Here is an 18,031-nt window from a genome sequence, read left to right as displayed (position 1 = left end):
GTATGCGTGGAGTGATGGTCAGAGGGTTTACATGGCAGCCCACACAGGAATCTCAATGCTGCCTTAGATTTATCCATGAAGTCTTCTTCCTTGCCTGCATAGATTGGGGAAATTGGGATGGGCTACGGATCTCCCTCTCTTTGAGTCCTGCATACAATGCAAGCAGCTTTAAGAAGTACCCCTCATTTTCAGCAACATGGACACCAGAAAGATTGGCAAAAATGTTTCCAAACAGGTCGCTAGAATGTTGGAAATGCAAACAGGAACAGGGATCTTATGATCACATACGGTGGACCTGTCCATCAGTGAAAAAATATTGAGCAAAGATAAGAGTGGTGAAGGGAGATAACACAACAAATAGACCTAAAACCAGAATTATTTTTATTAGGCATACTAACAGGGAAATACAATACAATAATTAAATATTTAATGTTATATGTAACAACAGGAGTTAAAATTGCATATGCAGAAAATTGGAAAAATTGAAATATACAACAGAGGAAATGATAATAAAGAAAATATTAGAATTAGGTTAAAATGGAAATTAAAGATAAAGGAGAAGCAGAGTATTACTTAATATGGAACCTATGGTATAATTGGTTAAATAAGAGATGCAAAAGTTAGAAAATTAATAATGAATGACAATCAACAAGCTAGAAATAAATATAGGTATAAAGCTATGTAAAAGTGTGTACAAAATTGTAAGCCAAAGTATATAGTGATAAATGTATAATGTTAGAATAGGAAAAAATAGATAAAAATATATTGTATACTATAAAGTTTCTATTTTCTTTCTATGGGTTATACTGTATGAATAAGAGATGTACAATAACGTATACGTATATTTAAAAAGGTGCCGATACAAACAGTACATTGCTGTTGAAAAAATGAAATTGTGATGTAAAATGAAGGAAAATGTACAATTAAAAAAAGACCAGCTTAGGGACAGATTCTCCTGTAAAAAAATCTATGTAATTGCAAGGAGCCGAAAAAGGCTTGATGGTAAGTAGTCAAATGCTCCAATCGGAAAAGGGGGGAAATTAAATAAGTAGCTGGATGAGAATTATCTAAATGTTTTATTTATTATTATTATTATTATTATTATTATTTTTACAAATAATTCAAGTTCTTCATGCATTTATTCAAAATGTTGGGTTTCCCATCTCTTCAGTCATAACATTAAAAATAAACATAAAACTTTCTTCCTCTTCCTCTAAAAACCGATCTGACGTTTTTCAAGTCAGACCTCCCAAGACAGTCCCTTGGGGAACTTACCATAGAGACGAGGAAAGCTAGAGCGAAACCCTTTCCTGCTCGCCTGGAGAGAGAACCATGAAGCGAGGACCTGTTTTTTTTTAAAACCACTACATATTGGACCGGAAGCTCAGACTTTCTACCCCTCTACCCTCTTCTCTATCTTCTTTGGACTCCTCCGAAAGTGCGTCACTTGGGAAAGCCTTTCCCAAGCAGCCCGGGGCGGGAGGGGGCGGGTCATGCGGGAATGTTTGATGGGGTTCCCTCCTTGGAGGTCCTATTGGGAAGATACGTGTTAAGAGACATTGCAAAACTGGGAGGCGTTGAGGCTGCACGTGTCTCCTCCCTACCGCCGAAGACAGAAGAGGAGACGGGCAGGGGACGTGCATCGGGTAAGCGGAGGTGAGTGCATGGGATTCATTTGATGGGCGATCCAGGCGGGGTCGGTAGGAAGGAAAGAACAGACAATCCGATTAAAAGGCGTGTGCGGTAATCTGGGAATGGTCTTTTGGACAGAGCTGTCGTCTATGGGAGTGGGGTGTGTGTATGTGTGTGTTGTATTGTGTTTCGGTGGTTGTAACCCTTGCATAGCAGATGGAGAAGTTCAATGGGAGAGATGGACTCTTGAATTTGTGGCTGGCAGCTAAATGCAGCGACACGCAGACACAAGGTGGCAATCAACCCAGAGGAGGGTTTCAGAGTGGGAGAAGCAGGTATTGGCCAAGTGTGATTGGACATGAGGAATTTGTCTTTGGTGCATATGCTCTCAGTGTACATAAAAGAAAATATACATTTGTCAAGAATCATGAGGTACAACAATTAATGGTTGTCATAGGGTAGAAATAAGCAATCAGGAAACAATGTTAATAAAAATCTTAAGGATGCAAGCAACAAGTTACAGTTATACAGCCATAAGTGGGAGGAGATGGGTGATAGGTATGATGAGAAAAAAATAATAGTAATGGTAGTGCAGACTTAGTAAATAGTTTGACAGTGTTGAGGGAATTACAGTATTTGTTTAGCAGAGTGATGGCGTTCATGGAAAATGTTCTTGTGTCTAGTTGTCATGGTGTGCGGTGCTCTGTAGCAACGATTTGAGAGTGGGAATTGAAACAGTTTATGTCCAGGATGTGAGGGGTCAGTAAATATTTTCACAGCCCTCTTTTTGACTGTATACATGTCCTCAATGGAAGGCAGGTTGGCAACAATTGTTTTTTCTGCAGTTCTGATTATCCTTTGAAGTCTGTGTCAGTCTTGTTGGGTTGCAGAAACAAACTAGACAGTTATAGAGATGCAGATGACAGACTCAATTATTCCTCTGTAGAACTGTATCAGCACACGCCTTGGGCAGTTTGAGCTTCCTGAGTTGGCTTTTTTAAATCTCTCTCTCTCTCTCTCTCACACACACACACACACACACACACGAAGAAATCAGATGCTCTTTGTGGTTCAGTGTGGTTCATTGACCTTGCAAAGTGACGAAATGTGAGGACTTCTCTCAAAAAACAGGTGGCTAAGACAGGGGTTGCTTTGAAAGAGCGGGACAAAAAAGCAAATGGATTTTGGTCAGAGGTGGGTGGCTGCCCGGCAACTTGGAGATGCAAGCTTTTTTTTAAAAAAAACTATTGCGGAAGAAAATGGAGTTGCTCTCTGCTGCACTACTTTACTGTATCCTTGTTATGAAATGTGGGAAAGAAGAGTGACCCAAAACTTTATATTTTAATAGGCGAAGATGCTGATGATTGTTGAATGGCACCTGGGTGAAAAAAATTATTGTGGCTTCAGCTGGTTGATTCAGAAGGGCGGGTAGTGACAGGTTTACTAGGAAAAAAAATCAGGATTGACTATGGGTGTGCGTGGGGCAAAGCAGTAGCATGATTGTGACATTCCCTTTCCCTGTCATATATACTGTATTTACCTTTACAAGGTATTTACTATCTTTAAAGATTGCTGCTGTCAAAATTCCCAACTGATGCTCAGATAAACTGGTCCTCTTCTGCAAAAACCCTACCATCAGCTTCTATTTAGAGTTATGCATCTCTTTATTTTTCCTCTCCTGTATCTCAGCAATATTTTTGGCTGTGGGTGTTTTCCTATGGAATGAATTGTATGCAAGCAACCAGAGTAAAAGTTGCAATGATATCTTTTTGTTTGGCTTGCTGCTCCAGCCAAGTACTGAAAAAGTTTGCCAGATTTCTCTGCTATTGAATTGTGTATTAATAAATACCAATATTAAGTATTGTGAAATTGCCAGTTATATTGAAAACATGCTTATTAACTCGGTTTCCCAAAAAGGAAACACTAAATAATGATGCTAAAAGTTAAAAGTTAAAAAATGTATACTGGCAGCCTATGTATCTAGCAACATCTGTGAAGGTAACTGGGATTGAGACCTGCATTTGGTACACTGAGGAGAGAGCTATGATAACGTAGCAAGAAAATGAGATTGGGAGTTTCTTCTTGCTCCTGAAATTATTGGGAACCAGATTTTTAAAGCTGTGGAGAGCCAATCTAAAGATGAATGAATACATGAATACACTCCAGAGTGTAGTCTGTTATATCTCCAACTATTTCCTATTTCTCCCAGATGTTATTCTTGATAAAATTTCATGTGATGTACATCTCAACATTTGTATTTTCCTAACCACAGCATGCGTCCCTCATTTCATCCCCCAAACTGGTTTTTCTGGAATTGGGCTGGATCTATTACTCTGACATGCTTTGTTAATAGTTTGCTTGGAGGTGTAATTATAATTAATATCAGCCTCCAAATGCCATATATCTATGTGGCCATGTGTCATATAGTATTACTAATAAGCATGCCGCTATGTTTCAGTTGCATCTTTCAATTATGTGGTTTGGTTTAATTCCGATGTCTATTTTTAAATAGCAAAAAGAACAATCTGAGGTGTTATAATTGTGGAACAGGGTTCCAGACAGATGGCTTTGATGTTTTTAGTCCAATGACAAATTCCTTGTGTGTCCAGTCACACTTGGCCAATAAAGAATTAGCAATGACATTTAGCATTTAGACTTCTATACCACTTCACAGTGCTCTACAGCCCTCTCTAAGCGGTTTACAGTCAACATCTGGGTCCTCATTTTACCCACCTTGGAAGGCTGGAAGGCTGGTGAGAATTCTATTCTGTTCTGTTCTAACTTTCTGTTCTGTGGCTGTAGCATTTATTGCAAAATATAGGGCATTTTTTAATGTTATGTGGCAATCCTTGGCCAAGATGATCCTATAGGGGTGTGGTGCCAGTAGCAAGTTGAGACTGAAACCTCTGAGCAGAGCAAGGATTCGGCACAAGCCTGTCAGCTGAGAAATATAATGGAAATAATTGGCCGATAAATAGTCTGCTGTCTCTCCATTCACAGGGACAGCTGACAGCATTGCCTGTAGAGGATCGCCAGGGATGGGAAGATGCCCCTGGAGGTGAAATGGCCATTTCCTCAGGCCCCAAATCTGCCATGGAATTTGGCCAGCAGGGTGATCATGGGATTGGTGGGTACCTATAGCTGCATCTGGACCAGTGAGTATTTATTACCCCTTCTCTGTTTTGACCGATGGCTGATTGAAAGATGAACAAACAAATCTGGGACTTCCTTGGCCACATTATCAGGGAGGGTAGTTGGAATGTTAGGAGCAGCCAAAAAAATTATGTTGTGGCATGTCTTGGTTCTTCTATGTATAATGCAGATTTTGGAGAAGAGGACCCATTTTTCTGAGCTCTGGAAATTGATTAGCAACCCACAGGAGATCAAAGGGCAAAAACAAGAGGGTGGATACTAACTAATGGATGAATTAATCAACATATTCAATAGGTTTATGTACCTTATCTTTGGCCAGTTTTATATGAGGAGCCACCAAAATTCTTGACTTGAGTCTCCTCAGATCAAGTTCAACTCCAGGATATTTATTTGCAGTTTTCTTGGCAAAGGTGAAGAGATAACTTTCATTCTTTTCTTTTGGAATGTTTTTATAAATTTTCGCTTATGACCTTGGGTCTCCTTGATAGACCTGTCTAAATTCTTTGAACAGCCAAAACATTCAGAAATCTAAATTCCTGATTCTGTTTGCCTTGTTCCAATTGGAATTAGATCCTGGGAACTCTGTAAGTGGAATTAATAAATAAAATCTGTTTGAGTGTTTTATCTAAAGTGTTGTAAGATGCTGCCTTTCACATTGCTGCCTTGTTGTCCTATGTCCAGGATATCTAAACAAGCTGAATATCCATAATGAAGAAGTTCTTTATGAGCTAATTGAGAAGCGCCAACCAGGAACCCCCCTCTTGACTGTCTCCAATCATCAGTCCTGCATGGATGACCCACATCTTTGGGGTAGGCTATAAGAAGGGAAGGGCTGCCAGTTTGAGAAAAATATCCCCTCCCCAGGTCTTTGAGACATTGAATCATTATTCTTTTAGGATTTGGAGTCAAACAAGGAAAAGAAGATTGCTTCTCACATTTCACAGATCTTCCATTAAGGTCATTTAATTTGCTGTTAAGGGCTAAAAATAAAAGCCTGTAATCTTAAAATTATAGTGCAAATAATATTGCTATGATTATAATCATTTAAATATATATGTGTATATATATATATGATTATAATTCATCTAGCAATAACAACAACATTGATGACACAATTAAGTCAGGCAATGAATTTATGAACGCTGAAATAGATGGGGTGAGGAACACATTGTTTTACATGAAAAAAGGAAACGGGAGAAAGGAAATGAGGGAATTGCAGAGACATATAGTGATATGCATTTTTTAAAAATCCATTCTTAACTGCAAGGTTAATTCAACAGCTTTCCAATATCACCTGGGTTTTTTTATGCTTGCATTTATTTTCCTGTTTGGTAGAAATAACTTTGGATTGGTCCCATGAATGTTGTGTCTCCTACAGGTATCCTAAGATTGCGACACGTCTGGAACTTGCAGAAGATGCGATGGTAAATCATGAGGAAGAGCGGTTTTCCCTGGAAAAAGAAGGGGCCCCATTCAGTCCCAGTTGTGTGGGTTTGTTGAACATACGCGTCAGTACTGTGACATATTTTTATGGCTCTCTTAGGACTCCAACAGCTGCAGATATCTGCTTCACCAAGGAGTTGCATTCCCATTTCTTTAGCCTTGGGCAGTGTGTTCCTGTCTGTCGGGGTATGTAGCTGGTTTACTTGGTAGGGGATTATTGGTTGGTTGGTTGGTTGGTTGGTTGGTTGGTTGGTTGGTTGGTTGGTTGGTTGGTTGGTTGGTTGGTTGGTTGGTTGGTTGGTTGGTTGGTTGGTTGGTTGGTTTGTTTGTTTGTTTGTTTGTTTGTTTGTTTGTTTGTATGCCGCCCCTCTCCGCAGACTCGGGGCGGCTAACAACAGTAATAAAACAGCATATTACAAAAGAAATAGCGATATTAATTAAACAAAGAGAACTAAGAGATTTTAAAGAAATAAAAACTGCAGCACTGGAAAGTGCTCAAGCGGTAGTGGTATTGGGTTGGAAAGAGTCTATAAAATGGACACTACAGAACTGGTACTGGTATATGGTGGATCACATTCATTTTGAAATCATGGAAATAAGATTAAACAACTTTGATGAAAATAAACTGGAGAAGCTGATGGCACGATGGAATAAGGTGAAAGGTTATATGCTGAGTAGAATCTGTGACGCAAATGTGAAAAATAAACTCCAATCACTCTTTCAATAATAACAAATGCAAAGTAGAGCCAAGGAAATATATATATATAAACTAGTAAATATTTGAACCCCCCGCAATTGGTGGTAGTGGTGATGGTTATTGTCAGTCGGGTGATGGGCACACGCACTGTGCACTGTTTTATGTTTGTTTTATGTAACCATGTTTACAAAATCAATAAAAATATATTTTAAAAAAAGTAATAAAACAGCATATAACAATAATCCAATACTAAAAACAGTTAAAAACCCATTATTATAAAAACCAATCATACATACAGACATACCATGCATAAAATTGTAAAGGCCTAGGGGGGAAGTGTATCTCAATTCCCCCATGCCTGGCGGCAGAGGTGGGTTTTAAGCAGCTTATGAAAGGCAAGGAGGGTGAGGGCAATTCTAATCTCTGGGGGGAGTTGGTTCCAGAGGGCCGGGGCCGCCACAGAGAAGGCTCTTCCCCTGGGCCCCGCCCCATCATGATGTGCGAGTTCAAAAAATGTGATATTCACTTTAGTGCTAATTGTAAAATTGAATGCAGATCATGTTTAATGCCACGCAAGATTCAGTTAATGGGAAACTAGGGTGCCTGCTATTGAAGGTTGCACATGCACAGTTGCAGTTGGGATTTTAGACACGGATACTTTTTATGTGTGCAAAATGGAGGGAAGGAAGATTCCATCAGAGGAAAACAGTGCAAGTTCAAAAAAGACAATGCTTATTATTACATTGAAGCAAAAATGTCATCTAACTGAATGGCACGAATGTGGCTGTAGCAACGCTAAAAATAGGACCAGCTGTTGGAATGGCTGAATTTACAGAAGGTATTATTATAAAAGAAGGGGGGAAATAAAAGTTAAAAAAGTAAAATTGTACCAGCTTTTTATGCTTTGCAAATATCTACATCTTCTGTGTTACAACCACAGAAAGAAAACATGGATGTAGGGGGTATGGATTGCAATCGATGTATGGATGTATGGATTAAAGTTTGCAATAAAAATACACTCCTCTTGGCAGAACAAAACAAAGTTTGTTTAAGAGAGCAAAAGAAAGAAAACAATGAAATAGAACAAAGATTTAATGAAGAGGTTGTTTGATTTGCTTGATTTAAAAATCGAGTTTAAAACATGTTAAAATTATTGTAATATTTACATATACATCTAAACCTTTATGCATATAAACATTTTTGTTAAAAATATTCCATTGCCTCTTTTTATCAAGCTTTATCATTGCCTCTTTTTATCAATTGCCCTATTTTCCATAGAAATATCACTTCAGATAGTGTGAATTAGAATTATGGGACTCTTTGGTGGGATTCATTAGCCCAGGCAAGCAACTCTTGGGATACAACTTGAGAGATGATATCAGGACCAAGGACAGAAGTGCCTGAAACAAATTGAAAAGTAATTTTCTCTTTTGAGATCCTCACTAAATATTGAGGCAACAAGAGGTCTTTGGACCTTTATTTCTTAGTGTCATATTTCCATAAAAATTTTACTGGTGATGAGAAATTCCACTAAAACTTACCAGTTGCTTTACCAATGGAAAAAGGCTCTCTAAAAATCTTACAGATACTTTTTTTTGTCTTTTTTCCTTGGGAGGGATAGCAAGTAGTATGGCTGGGGGTATATGCTTTAGGAACCCTCTAAAGCAGGGTTTGATATTAAGATATATGTATGGATGTTTATGTAAGTTTGGTGGGAAATAAAAATAAAAATAAAGCAGGGGTCTCCAATCTTGGCAACTTTAAGCCTGGCGGACTTCAACTCCCAGAATTACTCAGCCAGCTTTGCTGCCTGGGGAATTCTGGGAGCTGAATGCCAAAGTTGAAGAGCCCTGTTCTAAAGAGTGTAGGTAAGGAGTTTGCATGTGGGATGAAAGAGCTTGACAGTGTTCCTTCTTTTCACAGGAGATGGAGTCTACCAGAAAGGCATGGACTATATACTAGAGAAGCTCAACTGTGGTGACTGGGTGCACATGTTCCCAGAAGGTACCAGGAGCTGAAAGCTGTTCTGGGAGGTTGCTGGGGATTTTGTACGCATGGATGCATTTCATAGCACCTTGCTGTCACACCTGGATTGCCAGATTCCTTGGGGGACTTGCGGTGCACCCAATTGTTCCACATTTTCTCCCATCTTTTTTTGTAGGCAAAGTGAACATGACCCAGGAGTTCATGCGCTTCAAATGGGGTAGGTGTTTTTCCAAGATATGAGGTATATTCTGGGGTACCTCTGGCACCTTTAATTCTGCTTCTTTTTCTTTCTTCCAGGTATTGGGCGTCTTCTGTCTGAGTGCCGTCTGCACCCCATTATACTGCCACTCTGGCATGTAGGTGAGGCCTCAATCAAAAGCGTGGCGTGAGGTGTAGAGAAAGAGAAGTAACATTTGCACAATGGTTACAAATTACCATTGCCAGGATAAATGTGAGATAAGTCTCTCTTACCTAATTAATCCTCCAACACCTATATAGGAGGAATAATATGAGAAGAGGTGGCTCTTCTCATTCAGGATCATAATAGTCTTGAAAGCGAAGCAGATGTGCTCAAGGAAGCTGGCAGGAACTCACAAGTCAGTTGACCATCTGATGAAATCATTTGTGGTAGCTTAGAGGATAATAAATATTTTGAAGATGCCACAAGATGTTTTCTGAAATAGAGTAACATGACAACAACATTAAAACATCTAAATTGATGTATTTATTTATTTGATTCATCTTCTATGGCTCCCAATTTCACAATAATAATGAAATACATTTTTACCTTACTATATTTTATTTTGACTAGGTTTAGGCAATCAGTAAAGAGAGCAAAGCTATGTATACACCTAAGACAAATTCCTTGTGTGTCCAATCATACTTGGCCAATAAAGAATTATTTTCTATTCTATTCCATTCCATTTCATTCCACTCCACTCCATTCATTTAATGTTGCTACTGATGTCACAATTATTCTATCTTGTAGAATAGGCAGCAGCATCCACACAGGGAATATCCAAATCAGCAGGATGGAGGGTGGAGCATCCTAAATGGAAGCCACACCCTTTTTGAATGTGCAGGCAGCCAGGGCTTGCATTGCAGTGCTCTCATCTTTCCTTGTTGCCAATTTCTTCCTTTCCACCCCTCTAGATTGAGACTAGGATAGGGAAGTAAGCATGGCTAAAGTTCCCTGATATCAATGGTCATGACGAAAGTGCTGGAAGCATTTAAAATCTAGAAATAAATCTAGCAATAAAATCTAGAAGGCTTGTACAATCCCCTAACCTCCTGATTAGCATTTGCATAGCAAGGGCCAAATTGTGTGAGAGGGAGAGAAACTGGTCTGCAGGGGTCCTATTTAAATAGAATAACATTACTGAAAAACTTCTGCATAATCAGTTGAGCACAGAGCTATATATGTATGTAAAGTAGTTGCATTAAGAACATGGAGTGCAGGTAGTCCCCGACTTGCATCCGTTCATTTAAATGATTGTTCAAAGTTACAACGGTACTGAAAAAGTGACTTATGACTGTTTTTCACACTTATGACCATTGCAGCATCCTCACCAGTCAGGCGATCAAAACCCAGATGCTTGTCACCTGAGCCATATTTATGACCATTGCTGAGTCCCAAGGTCATGTGACCCCCCCTGTGATCTGCTGTCAAGCAAAGTCAATGGGGAAGCCAGATTCACTTAAAGACCTTGTTTATTATCTTAACAACTGCAGTGATTCCCTTAATGACTTTGACAAGAGAGGTCGTGAAATGCAGCAAACTCACTTAACAAATTTATCACTTACCCTGTTTCTCTGAAAATAAGACAGCATCTGTTGTGATTCAGTCTGAGGCTCCTCAGGGAACGGCTGGAACTCTGCCGGCTCCATGCTCAGAGGGGGAGGACGAGGAACAGGAGGAGGAGGAGGAACAGGCAGACGGGGAAGAGGAATGTCAGGACGAGGAGGAGGGAGAACAGCCTGAGACCCCCGGGGGGGAGCTCTCCCCAGCGAGTAGCCTGGAGTCATTAGATGAGAACGCACAAGCCATCATAGATATGAGGCAGAGAAGGGCAGCACAACGAAGGGGACAATTAGCCAGGTATTTCCATCCCTAATAGGCAACAGCTGGGTTTGGGTGTGGTTCTCCTCAGAAAGGTTGAAAAGGCAGGCCCGCCCTTCCTGTATTGTGGAGAGTTAACTTTTGGGAGTCCTGTGACCTTGCTTCGATCCTTGGCGTCTCTGATTCTGGCTTGTGGCCTCGAAGGCTGAAAACTTAGGAGAGGCGTGGGTTTTATTATCTACAGTGTTGTGTGTGCCAGCAAGAAGCCTGTTGTATTGTCTGGCCGTCGTGACTTTTCTGTGAAGCTTCTTGGCATTCCAGTTTGTAAGAACAGTTTTTGTTATCTGTGTTTGTTTTCAAAGATATAAAATGACTTTGCTTTTTACCAGCGTGTCTGGATACTCTTTTTAGTTGGTGTTGACATCTGGGGGAACCCAGACAGAACAGCATCTTATATTAATTTTTGCTCCCAAAGATGTGCTACGTCTTATTTTCAGGGGATGTCTTTTTTTTTTTCAATGAAGAAGAATTCACATTTATTGCTGAACAAAAAAAAAATGAACATTTGTTATATAATGTATAGTAGTTGTCATTACAAACCAGCATAACCAGACAAACTCTGAATCCTATCAAGAATTTCTTACATTATTTCCATGTACAACAATTACACTTTATTCAAATATATGTTATATATGTTCTGTTCGGGAATGCTGCGAAATGAAACGTCTCCTATGTCTTACTTTTGGGGGATGCCTTATATTAGGCAATTCTACGAAACCTCTCCTAGGTCTTACTTTCGGGGGTGACTTATTTTCGGGGAAACAGGGTAGCAACATAAATTTTGGACTCAGTTATGGTCATAAGTCAAGGGCTACCAGTTCTGGAGGTTTAGAATTGTAGGTTTTTTGAGAGTGTTATGTATATGTATATGTATGTGTAGGAATCCTATTTTATGTTGTCATTTGACATCTCTGCAAGATTCAGGGCTTGGATCAAAAATAAATATTCTGTCTTTCAATTTCCCTAGGACTGAATGATGTACTCCCCAATGCTCCTCCTTACGTACCCCAAGTTGGACAGGTAAGGGGTTTGAGGTTGCAGGTAGGGAGAATTGGTAGCTTCCAATTGGCATGGAAGTTGTGAAAACAGAAAGCAATGAATCCTCATGATAGGTTATCTTCTTCCATACAGAAAATCACCGTGTTAATTGGGAAGCCATTCAGCGTCCGTCCATTGCTAGAACGGCTGCGGGCAGAAAACAAGTCGGCGGTGAGTGCAGAGGGAATATACTGGGAGAACTGAACTCCAAGGGTGGAGATAGGGCAAGTATTGCACGGCAGAGGTTGAAAGATGTGGGTGTCCACAGGCAACAACCACAAAAGCTTCCATGGAAGCGCAAGGCTTTGCATTAAAAAGCCACTCTGAAATTACGGCAAATAATTTTTTCATTTTTCTCTCCAATCACAATTAAAATATAAAATACCAGCAACATCAAATTGCATCACAATAAATCAATTTTGAGATTACGGTATATAAATCCAATGCTACCTCATTTACTTTTGACATCTGGACAAAAAATAGCTGCTCAAGTTTCTTATACTATAGTACTAATAAGCTATTAACTAATATATCTTTTAAGCTGTTCCTAATTTTAATCACCTCTAATTGATTAGGCTGTAGTAATTCAAATTTCTCCATATCTCCTCCATATCAATTTTCATGTATATTTATTAACCTTTTTTAATAGTAAATGCCCAATAATCTATAAATAAATCTATAAATAAATAAAGTTTATTTATTTATCTATAAATTTAAAAAAAACAGCCAAAACTTCCAATGACGAATTCAAGGGGAAAAAAGCTGAATTGTATATCACCAATATCGCCAAATTAACCACCCTGAAATTATCTTTCAACCTTATGCCAGTCGCTGGAGACAATGCAAAGCTGATTTTGTTATTTGGATTTGGACTTCTACGCCCCCCCTTCTTCATAGGCTCAGGGCGGCTTACAAAACGAGGATAAATACAAAATGAAACATGTCAGAAACCCAAACGTTAAAACTCATCTAACTCTCATCTAAAAACCCCAATTATTAAAAAAACCTATCACCCACCATTCATTCCATCATTATCATATATGCTGCTAGAGCAGGATGCCAATGCTCAACGGCCCCAAGGCTGCCGGCAAAGGTGCGAATCTCTGGAGGGAGTTGATTTCTGTGGTCTCCTTAGTATGATTCACATTGGACTCTGGGCAACACAACGAACATGCTAGATGGGAATGTTTAGATTTGTATGCTTTAATCTGGCAAGCACCAGATTGGGAAAAGTTGTGCATTATGGCTCTAGCAAAACAGATTTAATGTGGTAAATTATTTTTTGATTTGATTTGATTTGTATGCCACCCCTCTACGGAGACTCGGGGCAGCTAACAGCAATAATAAAACAGCATATAATAATAATCCAATACTAAAAACAGTTAAAAACCCATTATTATAAAAACCAAACATACATACAGACATACTATGCATAAAATTGTAAAGGCCTAGGGAGAAAGAGTATCTCAGTTCCCCCATGCCTGGTGGCAGAGGTGGGTTTTAAGCAGCTTACGAAAGGCAAGAAGGGTGGGGGCAATTCTAATCTCTGGGGGGAGTTGGTTCCAGAGGGCCGGGGCCGCCACAGAGAAGGCTCTTCCCCCGAGTCTCACCAAGCGACATTGTTTAGTAGACGGGACCCGGAGAAGACCCACTCTGTGGGACCTAACTGGTCGCTGGGATTTGTGCAGCAGAAGGTGGTCCCTGAGATAATCTGGTCCAGTGCCATGAAGGGCTTTATAGGTCATAACCAACACTTTGAATTTGCTGGATTCACACCCTATACTGAGCCATAGTGTAGTCTGTATACTCTGCAGAATGTGTGTACACAGCCAAACCACAGCCAAAAGTCTGGTTTATAATTTAACATGATGTGTGGACCCAATCATGGTAAGTACGCTTGCATTACTTTGTTGATTTTGGCTCTTTCTGGTCGTAGATGGAGATGCGCAAAGCCCTGACTGATTTCATTCAGGAAGAGATCCAGACTCTAAAGGAACAGGCCGAGAGGCTGCATCAGACTTTCAAGCTCCAGGGCTAGTCTTGACTAGACTAAGCAGAAGCTCTGTTACTGAAACATGGATTATCCAATCGTGGTCTATGGCAAGAAACGCAGTCTTTGCACTCACGGACCACTTTTAACTCGTCGCTTTTAAGTTAAATTTTCTCATTTTTCCGCCTACCGTCCTCACTCTGCTGCAGATGGAGTGGCATTGCATGCAGAAGATTGGATGAAAGCTCCAATACCCCTTGTTTGACCTTCATGCTCTCCTGACTGTACTGGCTTTGGTGTCTGCCTCACAAGGGGAGGGACTTGTAATGGCTACTGTATGTAGTTCCCTCTTGCTAGAACCTAGAGGTTCTGGGACAACTGCTGGTAGTGCAAGAACAGGAAGAGGAAGTAATGGGGTGGGGTTTTTCCATCTCCATCCTGTTCTTGCAAATATCTCCACTCATTGGAGGAATACATAATGCATTTTGTACATTTCCTCTTTTTGTAGACTATTGGTTTGCAAATGATTTTATACTTGAAAACTTCCTCCTCCAATAAATGACTCAGACCTGCTGCAGCTTTGATTAAGCTCTAAAGTGCCAGGGATTAAGGCTTTCGGACCAGACTTCAGGAAGGAATGTGTTTCACATTAAAGAACCTGGAAAAAGACCCTCCATTTGTCAACAGGTTCATCTAATACTGTAGCTTGTGAAAAACAAGTAAAACAAGTTGGCATAAATTTATCTGGATTATATTTCATCAGATATATGAATGTAACCCTGTATGTACAGTACAAGTACCACGACTAGAGTGAATTTTAGGCACTGAAGACAGGAAAAAATACAAAATTCTTTTTTCCCCATTTAGTTGTCTGGTTTTGGGAAACGATTTGGACAATTTTCTTGGAAAAGCTTTTTAAAAGCAGTTTGCTATTGCCTCCTTCTTAGGGCTAGATTAGCGCAAGTTTACCTGTACCACTATATTAAACTGACTCTATCAATTAATAATAGATATTTATAAAATTCTGAACAATTACAGATATTACAGTAGTCTGCCCTTTTACATAAAATATAATTAAAACTTCAACCATTGTCCCCATTAAACCATAAAAGATGGAGTTAGATCAGTACAATGCTTTAGGAAACATTCAATAGAGCACAAAGAAAATATTTATTTATTTATTTATCAAATTTGTATGCCGCCCCACTCCGCAGACTCGGGGCGGCTAGCAACAGCAAAAAAACAATATAAACAAATCTAATATTTAAGTTAATTTTAAAAAGAAACCCCAATTTAAGAGACCAATCATACATACAGACATACCATGCATAAATTTTTTATAAGCCTAGGGGAAGGGAATATCTCAATTCCCCCATGCCTGACGACAGAGGTGGGATATATTCAGTGTATTTACATATTCAATGTAACATGGTATCTTCCTGTCTGATACCCAGCTAGCAATGCAAGAACAGCTTCTGGCAATGAAGAACAATCTTAATGGCCAACTGCTAAGTTAAAGGATCCCCTGCACATGAGTGTTAATCGTTTCCGGCTCTAGGGGATGGTGCTCATCTCCATTTCTAAGCTGAAGAGCCATCGCTGTCTGAAGACATCACAGTGGTCATGTGGCCAGCATGACTAAACGCCAAAACCACATGCACTGCTGTTACCTTCCCACCAAGGTGGTCCCTATTTTTCTACTTGCATTTTTTTTAACGTACTTTCGAACTGTTAGATTGGCAGAAGCTGGGACAAGTAACAGGAGCTCACTCTGTTGTGCAGCGCTAGGGATTCGAACCGCTGAACTGCTGACTTTTCTGATTGACAAATTCAGTGTCTTAGCCACTGAGCCACCAAGTCCTACCTTGCTTAAAAGCACAATGCTATGAAAAGACATCTTAAGCAACAGGTGTTGGATGTGCTTAGAGTGAGTGGGTGGGAGTAAAACTAGTAGAGAAAATTTGTCCCGGATAAGGCCTCTGACTATAGAAACATAGAAACACAGAAGACTGACGGCAGAAAAAGACCTCATGATCCATCTAGTCTGCCCTTATACTATTTCCTGTATTTTATCTTAGGATGAATATATGTTTAAATTCAGTGACTGTGGATTTACCAACCACGTCTGTTGGAAGTTTGTTCCAAGGATCTACTACTATTTTAGTAAAATAATATTTTCTCATGTTGCTTTTGATCTTTCCCCCAACTAACCTCAGATTGTGTCCCCTTGTTCTTGTGTTCACTTTCATATTAAAAACACTTCCCTCCTGAACCTTATTTAATCCTTTAACATATTTAAATGTTTTGATCATATCCCCCCTTTTCCTTCTGTCCTCCAGACTATACAGATTGAGTTCATTAAGTCTTTCCTGATAAGTTTTATGCTTAAGACCTTCCACCATTCTTTGGACCTGTTCAATTTTGTCAATATCTTTTTGTAGGTGAGGTCTCCAGAACTGAACACAGTATTCCAAATGTGATCTCGCCAGTGTTCCCTCGATTTCCGCGGGGGATGCGTTCCAAGACTGCCCGCGAAAGTCGAATTTCCGCGAAGTAGAGATGCGGAAGTAAATACACCATTTTTGGCTGTGGACAGTATCACAAACCATCCCTTAACACTTTAAATCCCTAAATTACCATTTCCCATTCCCTTAACAATAATTTACTCACCATTATTACTGGTACTCACTATTGAATAAGACACTTAGTGATCCTGATATTTATAAACATAATTATTTATTAACAATAATTATTTTTTTTGTTATTTATTTGCAAAAATTATTAGTTTGGCGATGACGTATGACGTCATCGGGTGGGAAAAACCATGGTATAGAAAAAAAACCATGAAGTATTTTTTAATTAATATTTTTTGAAAAACCGTGGTATAGGCGATTCGCGAAGTTTGAACCCGCGAAAATCGAGGGAACACTGTATAGCAGGATCAAAATCTCCCTCTTCCTGCTTGTTATACCTCTAGCTATGCAGCCAACCATCCTACTTGCTTTTCCTACCGCCCGACCACACTGCTCACCCATTTTGAGACTGTCAGAAATCACTACCCCTCAATCCTTCTCTTCTGAAGTTTTTGCTAACACAGAACTGCCAATACAATACTCAGATTGAGGATTCCTTTTCCCCAAGTGCATTATTTTACATTTGGAAACATTAAACTGCAGTTTCCATTGCTTTGACCATTTATCTGGTAAAGTTAAATCATTTACCATATTACAGACGCCTCCAGGAATATCAACCCTATTGCACACTTTAGAGTCATCGGCAAATAGGCAAACCTTCCCTACCAAACCTTCCCCTATGTCAGTCACAAACATATTAAAAAGAATAGGACCCAGAACAGACCCCTGTGGCACACCGCTTGTAACCTGTCTGGTCAGAATACTCACCATTAACAATAACTCTCTGATGTCTACCCTTCAGCCAGCTGCAAATCCACTGAACTATCCAGGGATTAAGTCCAATCTTCACTAATTTTATCTATCAGCTCTTTATATGGAACCGTATCAAAGGCTTTGCTGAAGTCCAGGTAGGCAATATCCATGGCACCAACTTCATCCAACACCTTTGTGACATAGTCAAAGAAATCAATGAGATTAGTCTGACATGATTTGCCTTCAGTAAAGCCATGCTGATTTGGGTCCAATAAGTTATTGTTTTTTAGGTGCTGATTTATCCTCTTTTTGAGTAGAGTCTCCATCATTTTAACTATAACTGATGTCAAGCTAACGGACCTGTAGTTACCAGCTTCTTTTCTACTGCCCTTCTTGTGGATAGGCACAACACTGGCCATTCTCCAATCCTCAGGAACATCTTGTATAATGAATGGTTTTTATATAAGGGGAGATAGGGCTTCTTATCAGATTATATGCTTTGTTAATTAGGGACAATGGGAAGGAAATGTCCCTTTCTTTCTTTCTTTGTAATGCCTGAGGAAGGTTTCTATCATATTGATTAATTA

At 39.5% G+C, this 18,031-nt stretch overlaps 1 protein-coding gene across 3 annotated transcripts; it reads left to right on the top strand.

Moving 5' to 3' along the window:
* The first annotated feature begins 1,314 nt into the window (after positions 1-1,314).
* TAFAZZIN (tafazzin, phospholipid-lysophospholipid transacylase) lies at positions 1,315-14,631 on the top strand. Of its 3 annotated transcripts, none has more exons than XM_070741341.1 (11): positions 1,315-1,646; positions 4,633-4,787; positions 5,467-5,595; positions 6,164-6,209; positions 6,329-6,414; positions 8,849-8,929; positions 9,087-9,128; positions 9,209-9,271; positions 11,998-12,050; positions 12,162-12,239; positions 14,005-14,631. In XM_070741341.1, exons 2-11 carry the CDS (start codon positions 4,679-4,681, stop codon positions 14,104-14,106), a joined length of 789 nt encoding a protein of 262 aa, XP_070597442.1. In that variant the 5' UTR covers positions 1,315-1,646; positions 4,633-4,678; the 3' UTR covers positions 14,107-14,631. The 3 variants fall into 3 exon arrangements, with proteins under 3 accessions (XP_070597442.1, XP_070597441.1, XP_070597440.1); XM_070741340.1 differs by having other exon boundaries at positions 1,324-1,656; XM_070741339.1 differs by lacking the exon at positions 4,633-4,787 and having other exon boundaries at positions 1,417-1,646.
* Positions 14,632-18,031: the final 3,400 nt, after the last annotated feature.

Source organism: Erythrolamprus reginae, chromosome 2 (assembly GCF_031021105.1).
Source record: "Erythrolamprus reginae isolate rEryReg1 chromosome 2, rEryReg1.hap1, whole genome shotgun sequence".
Classification (NCBI taxonomy): Eukaryota; Metazoa; Chordata; class Lepidosauria; order Squamata; family Dipsadidae; genus Erythrolamprus; species Erythrolamprus reginae.
The sequence above is the reverse complement of the archived record's forward strand: the minus strand, read 5'-3'. Positions and strand labels throughout refer to the sequence as shown.

Bases quoted from the DNA above. Each gene is read 5' to 3' on its own strand.
- TAFAZZIN (XM_070741339.1), top strand. From the start codon at position 1,502: ATGTTTGATGGGGTTCCCTCCTTGGAGGTCCTATTGGGAAGATACGTG. The intron at 1,647-5,466 runs GTAAGCGGAGGT...TCCTATGTCCAG, and splicing joins GGGCAGGGGACGTGCATCGG to GATATCTAAACAAGCTGAAT. The intron at 6,210-6,328 runs GTAAATCATGAG...TGGCTCTCTTAG, and splicing joins AACTTGCAGAAGATGCGATG to GACTCCAACAGCTGCAGATA.